General features: G+C 34.2%; 1 protein-coding gene across 2 annotated transcripts in view; it reads left to right on the forward strand.

Moving 5' to 3' along the window:
- Positions 1-7,403, forward strand: part of LOC131078452 (uncharacterized) — a 73,894-nt gene extending 66,491 nt beyond the window's left edge. Inside the window, exon 4 of one of the 2 annotated variants that reach the window (XR_009113787.2) lies at positions 6,832-6,966. Coding sequence is in view for 1 of the 2 variants with exons in the window: in XM_058016159.2 (XP_057872142.1) it covers positions 6,832-7,064 (233 nt within the window). In the remaining variant the exon portion in view is untranslated. Of the gene's footprint in view, positions 1-6,831 lie in introns of both variants that reach the window. The other variant, XM_058016159.2, reaches the window with a different exon arrangement.
- Positions 7,404-7,802: the final 399 nt, after the last annotated feature.

Consider the following 7,802-nt stretch of genomic DNA (forward strand, 5'->3'; position numbering starts at 1 on the left):
ACCAATTCCAATCACCTTTTAATTGTCATTCACATCCTTGATTAAAAATTTGTCATTGTAGAACTCAATGTTATACCCTTGATTTGCAATTTGAGTTGCAAAAAGAAGATTTGTTTTCAATTTAGGAACTAGCTTCACATTTTTAAACACACCATTATCAAATTAGGCATTTCATGTTGCTTTAACTTCTAGACCATTATTATTTCCTAAATATTTTTCTCTACAGTGTTTTCTTTTATTGATTCAAATTCTTCCTTATTGTGAGACATGGGTTGTGTAGCACTTGAATCGATAACGCGATCATCCTTATAAGAATTATTTTCCTTAAGTGCAACACAAAGAGCATTACTTTTAGAATCATTTTTTTTTAAAACTTATTTGTCTTTCTTTCTATATCCTTAATCCTTTGCTTATAGCATTCATTTACTTTGTGACCCATCTTACAACAAAAATTACATTTCCATTTACTTTTATTATAATCCTTGGATGGAGTGTATTTAACTTCATTCTTCCAATTCCTCTCTTGGCTGATTATCTTGTGTCTTTTGTCATATCGTTTCCCCTTCATTATGATTGCTTGAGACTAATCACTAAATGACTCCCTTTCCTTGACGTTTTTCTGCCTACACTAGCTTAGCACATAACTCTTCATATATATTTTTTTCAATTTATCAATAGTATCTAGCCCTCTTATAAATGGATGATACAATCTTAGAAGACTTTGTAAGATTATTTGTACAAAATCTTTGATGTCCCTTTTTGGGATATTCTTGATTTTTGACTTAAAAAATATATTAATTCAAATTGGTATTGGCTTTATCAAAGATTAAGAATTTATGACAATATTTAAATCAATAAATCATAGCACAATTTACAAAATCAATCGTATTGTGAATTCTTTGGAAATACAAATTTACCTACGTTACCCAAGGACGCATCCCCGACCTGAAAACCCTCGTCCCAGCCTCGGGGACGTTTCGGGGACTTGGGGACAGCCAGGGGACGTTTCCCCCCGTCTCCAAATTGGCATGAATTTTGAGGGGACGCTTGGCCTAGCTCTGGGGGACGTCCATACGTCCTAGGGATGGTTGGGGACGGCCAGACGTCCCCCACATCTAAGGCCATTGAAAATATTAAAAAAATAAAAAAAGTTTTTTTTTTTTTTTTTTTTTGAAATTTTCTAATATAGGCCCCCTTTTTTTTTGATCGGTAATTGGCCGAAGCCTGAATAGCTTTTGACTGGAGCTATGAACCAGTGGGGACACAGTAGGGGGCCCCATCCCCATTACATGTCTTTGAATTATTATTATGTTTGATTAGATTGACCCCAAGACCTTCCCCATCCTATGGAAGGCCAAGAGTCACAACTTAGAATTCCACTTTAGATGTCCCTATTGGGAATTGAACTCGGGTCTCCACAGCGAGAACCCAGTGTTTTAACCAGTTAAGCTCAACCCCTTGGACTAATATAGGCCCCTTATTAATTCAAATTGTTATTAAAAAAATTAAAAGATAACATTAATTAAATTTTAAATTTATTAATTTAATTCATAATTTTATATCAAATGTTTAAAATTAATTCATATTATAAATTTATAAATAGAAAAATATTAAATTGACAAATTGTTAAACATTTAAAAATTTAAAATTAATAAATAATAATTTATAAATTATAAATAAGAAATCAAAATTGAAAATAATAAAATATTAATAATTTAATGCACAAGTTTTAAAAAATAAAATTAAAAACTTAAAAGTTAAAACAAAGGTGTAAGTTATATATAAAATTAAACTTGAAACTTAATATTTATATGATTATATCATATACGATATAATCATATATGATATACATCGTATACGATATATATCATATATGATTTTATCGTATATGATATATATCATATCATATAACAATAACTAAAGAGCAAAAATTAAAACAGTGCCAAACTGGTGATTTTGCAGCCTGATGGGAGAAGAAGAAAGTCTGAAATACGGCAGAGGTTTTGGGGCATTTGCAGGGTTTTGACAGCCGGTTTAGGGAGGGAGGGATTGACTGGTAGCTGCAGGGCAGATTTGAAATACTTTGTTTACTAAGTACTATTTTGATTTTTATATAGTAATTGACAATGAAACTATATGGCAGCAGTGTAGCCTTTGGGCATTTTGACATTTTGTATGTTATTTCTTTAATATCTATTATGATATGCATATTGATAATGTGAATGAATTGAAATTCTGATATATGAATGCATAATTGCATATTGTCTATTGAGTATTATTTATTAACAATGTTGTATGTTTAGAATTTACATTCTAAAATGTTTTCAACTTTTCATAGTATCATACACATGCTATATCCATGTTTTCATATGAATATAATGTATATATGCATGCTTTATAGTTTATCCATGTTTTTATATGAACATTTAGAATTTTCTGATATATTTTAAATATTCTCTATATTTTATATAGCCGTCCCCTTTGCCGTCCCCCGCCGTCCCCAAATTTGGCAAAAAAATTTGTCGTCCCGGAAACGCGTCCCACCGTCCCCTGCCGTCCTCGTCCCGGAAACTCGGGGTAACGTCTGAATTAGAGGTTTTTCGTCCTTGATTCAATAGTGGCAATATCAAGGGTTTTGGTAGTTAACTTGCCATGAGCATGAAAGGGTTTTCGTCCTTGACCAAGATTTGAGTTTTTGTCCTCGACCAAGATTTGGGTTTTCGTCCTTATCCGCTCATGCACTTGAAAGGGATTTTGTCCTTCCTATTTGCAAGAAACTTCCTCAAATAAATTGATTGCTTGATGTATTTGTTAGATTCTTGCTAATTTCCTTTGCTGATTAATATTTCTTGATGGGTTGACAAGTCAATGTTATGATTTTATGGACGATTGATGCTTGAATTGATTTGCTGATTCAATGCCATCCTCAAATGAATTGTTCTCCCCTTTATGTCTTCAAAGTTGAGGGAGTGACGCTTCATTAAAACCATTGCCTTTGCAAGAGTTGCACCCCTTCATATTTGAGCGCTTCCTTGATATGCTTGATTTAATTTTAATTATATGCTGTCTGGGAATTGCTACCAAATAATATTCCTTAATTAATCTCAATCAACCCCTTTGTAGAATTGCTACCTTTTTTATTTCCTTCAACAAGATTAAAGGCAGCGATCTTTGAGTTTTATGATGCTGCCATTTTTTTAACATGTCGGGGGCATGACAATCTTTATCATCTATATCCTTCCAAGAGAAGCAAGTTCATTTTTCTTTTCCTTTAATTTGCTTAGTTGAGGACTAGCTCTTGTGAATTTGATAATTTCATATTGTACAATTCCGTGGTGAGAGTTATGATCCATACATCCCTTGAATTTTCATGCGTACTTTTAGAATAGACCATGCTTTGACTCCATTTCTCTCATTACAAACTTTTGGAAAAGATTCATCCAAAAGTGGAAGCTTGATCTATGCTGCTGCTTTTATATCTCCTTTGTCCCAATCTTCTTGATCTTTTCTAGGGCTTGCTGGTCTTTGTGCACTACCGTCAATTTTGTAGCAATTTTGAAACGTTAGAAAAATCTCCATATAAGACACCTCCAATCATAATTATTTTATTTTATTTTATTTTATTTAATTGTAGGTAAAGGAATACCTCCATTATGCAAAATTCCCTCTTTTTGAGATGAGAATGAAACGAACTCCAAAATCCTTGATGCACAAATTAAAAAAAAATGAAAACCTTTTACCAATTTTTTTCTATTGATTTTCTTTGCTTTACTTTAATACTGCTTATTTTGCCACAAAAAAATTCTAGTGCTGCTCGCAACCGAATCGCAACTTGCATAGTTCAAAATCCACACTACAAAACTTACAAATCAGTGCCCAAGATTGAAAAGGCCTTTGATACCATATTGAATAAACAAAATATTTGAAATAAAAAATAAAGAATTGCAGCAAATAAAAAACACTTGAATATATTGTATGTTATCAAAAACTTAACAAGTTTAAGAATTTTTTTTAGTAACTTTTAAGAAAATATCATTTATAACATTAAAAAGACTGTTAAATTATATCATGGCAGCATTATAACAGAAGCAATAAAACATTAAATATATCATGACATAAGTGACAGCAACAACTGTAGTGTAACACTTCAAATAAGTGTCAAACTTCAAAACTCTTGATATGGTATTAGAGTCAGTTATTATTGTCGATTGCAAAAGAGATTAAAGGTGCATTGCCATGGTCTAGTCAGTGTTATTGTGTGAGAAGTGCAAACAAACAATTTCATTTTGGAATGTGTTTGGCATGCAGGCTTCTGTAGAGAACATCCAACATTATTTTGCAGCCGTTATACCTCTGTTCATTATATTGTAGAATATGAGCCCCTCTCTCTCTTTACACACACACACACACACACACACATATACATACATACATATACATACATTGCCGCCCCCTGCTGACCCCCAAAAAAATGGCCCTTGGATTGCCATCCCTGAAATGTGCCCATTGCTGTCCCCGTCCCAAAGATGGCATGGGACAAAGCTTACTTTTATTTTTATTTAATCATATGCAGCGGAAAGACTTAAAAGGTTGTGCTATGATAAGAAAACACAGCACAAATGTAGTTATGACGGTATAGGAAAAAGGCTTGAATATTGGATAAATGGGACATAAATGAACCTCATCAATTTGTATGTTATGAATGGCATGCCTCTTGATGGTGTTCTTGTCAACCATATCATCCACCAACAAGCCACTTCCTCTAAGCACACATCTTGTGAAAACTTTGATAACCCACCAAATGATCTCTAATCATTGGGATTTTTTCAAAATTCGAAATGGATCTGTTTGTCTCATTGATGATCCTTGTTTCCAGAATCCTTTTGCAATGATGCCTTTGAGTCTTAGAAGCAGCTCTAGGCTTCTGGCAAAGGCTATAAAAGCTGAAGAACGATTGCAGTACAACTCTATTCTAAAAGTAAGTATTGTCAGTGTCTATTGCAGAAAGTTATAGTATATCCACTAAATGCAGAACTTATCAAGGTTTCAATGCTCATTAGATTGCTGGAAGTGGCAAGCCTAACCAGGACGCTATCAAAATTAATGATGAAGATTCCCTTATAATCTGCCATGCCCAACCTCAAGCCCCTCAAAATCACCCTCCCCCTCTGCCCGAGTTCTCCACTCCTCTCCTTGCCACACTCAAAAACCATCTTCATTTGGTTGCCTCAAATTCCCAACACACCAGACTAACACTTTTGAAGAGCTCTATGCTTGATCTGTACGGTTTTCTACACCTATTATCGACTCACCCATTCCCTTCTATAACAATTATCAATAACTTCTCGCCCACTGGACATTTACTTTTCTGGAACCCTCAGTTTTATAAACCTGCTATGCAATCTTTCTTCATGGTTATGGAGAATCCTTGGTTGAATGGGTTTTTGGGCTTCCCATGCATTTCCATCTCAATTTCTGTTCTCCCCCACTCCCCCCACTCACCAAAAAACCTCCTCAACCTGTAAACAACTCTAATCTGGTTTTGAGCACTGTTGGTATTGTGATTACTCCCTCAAATGGATCTTGCATTGCTGGTCTGGCTAAAGAAGTCAAGGACAACGGCCTGAATGCATCTGTATTGCAAAACTGCATCTTTTGTGTAACTGACTCAAAAAATGACCTCTTGGTGGCCTGCAGTCAATTTAAGCTACATTGTATCTCTATTATAGACTAGTTCTATATAAAGATCCTACAAACTATAGGTATGCAAGAGTCATACTAGAGTGTTGATACTATTACTGATTACATGGCTTTGGGACCCTTCTATGCACTCTGAAAGTTTAGGTTTTTTTGTTTCTGCAGTCTTGTTTTAATGGAAGCAGCCACAAATGACATCTTACTGGCTTTTTACCTGCCATTTTGGGTTCTTTGTACTGTTGGTTTCTCTCTTCCATTACCCTCAGATGGCTGTGATAGGATAAGTTTTGTAATTTTCCCTATATTAATATATTTTTTGAAGAAAAGGGAAAATAAAGAAACAGGACCTGGTGTTTTTAAACATTGCTGTACTTTTTACTGTCTTAGCCAGCTTTTATACAGTATGAACTTGAAGTTGATCTTATTCCAGAAGACATTGCTGGCAAATTGTACAATATTCATATCATATATTGTATTGTTAAGCAATTGCCAAAAATATGATTTTCAGAGTCAAGATAGAGGTGAGGCTTTCTCTTTGCTATGCTTATATCTCATCAAATCAATAAAAAATGCAATTGACAGGACAGCATTTTCATGTGTATGAAGATTTAGATTTCGAGTGGAAGAGAGCTCCGAGCATATTTCCCATGGGTCAGTTTTTAGTCTTCAAAATCCATTTAAGATGAGTTATTTTTGCTTATATTGTTAGGAAATGCCTGACTTTTTTTCATGAAACTACCAGGCATCAATTTGTTTTCTCCATCAAAGCTAGAAATCTAGAAGACTTTACGCCTCTGGTATTAATGAGGAAATTGCACTAATTGCTGGTTAGGGCGGGAACATCCTGAGTGAGCCAAACAGAAAAGAAGTACCAGTGTAGAGAAGAGAAGAAAAAAATTTAGAATATAATTCTAAATCATCTTCCTTATCCAGCCGTAGTGTCACACCATGACTGTTTAATTCTTGTGGGGTCAGAAGCACCAGGGACAATGCAAATGAAATAATAACAGTTAAATATTATGTAGGAAATGGAGGAGAGAAAAGGAAAAACGAAGGAAGTAATTTGCAATATAAGCTATTATAAAAAAAACACTCTACAACCATTAATAGTATCTTGTATTGTGTTCTATTCAGGGATGCGACAGATGATGGAGTTGTGCAAACAGCTGAGAACTGAGACTTGCATGCTAGGAAAGAATAAAAGATCGGATTGCACACCTGCAGCCGGTGAGAGTGTGGACAATCAGAGTAACAAGCGTCAAAAGGAGGAAACATCTCAAGAGACCTTCTTAGTAGGCGGTTCACCGATTGGATGGAATTTTATTTGGTTTTTCAAGAGAGAGACAAAGTCTACCGCCACTCTTTAGATCAGCCTTCGACAGTGTGATTTGGCTTGACAATGAAGATTAACTGTGCATCTATTTGTTTTTGTGGGACATATATTTAACATCAACCTGGCTTTAAAGACGCGGTCATCACAATCAGGATAACAATTATTTTGCTCCATGATCAGGAGAAGCAGGTTGATGCTTAAGAGATTATGGTACCTCAAATATTTTGGACTCCTGCAGTTGGGTCCAAAGATCAATGAGACCACTGAAATCTCATAAACTTAACAAATCTTGTAGTATTAGTATACAAAATTCGAAAAATTTATTGTTGCTTTTTTCTGTATTTCTACAAGGGTGATAAAACATGTTTCTTGATATTTTGAGTTGTCGAGAATGAATTTAGGATCTGTCCTTATGACTGTATTTTATTCATAATCATTTTTAAGTGTTTTTTGAAATGTTCCTTTATTTGCGTAAAAAATTATTGATGAATATGTTGGTGATGCTATCCAAAACCCGTCTACTTGTTATTTGTTAATTGCAGAAACATTAAGGCAAGGGCATGCATAACTATACATCTGTTATATCAGTTTCTTTACAAGTGACCACAATAAGCTAAATTGATCAGCTTCAGAGCCATGAACTTCTCATGTTATCAAGACATTTTCTTCATCAATTGGGGAAAATGATCTTGTAAGAAAGAATAAGAAACTACAATTCACAATCACTTAATGAATTACTTAATTTAATGCATGCAATGAACAAAATATTTTA

The sequence above is a fragment of the Cryptomeria japonica genome, chromosome 8 (genome assembly GCF_030272615.1).
Source record: "Cryptomeria japonica chromosome 8, Sugi_1.0, whole genome shotgun sequence".
Classification (NCBI taxonomy): domain Eukaryota; kingdom Viridiplantae; phylum Streptophyta; class Pinopsida; order Cupressales; family Cupressaceae; genus Cryptomeria; species Cryptomeria japonica.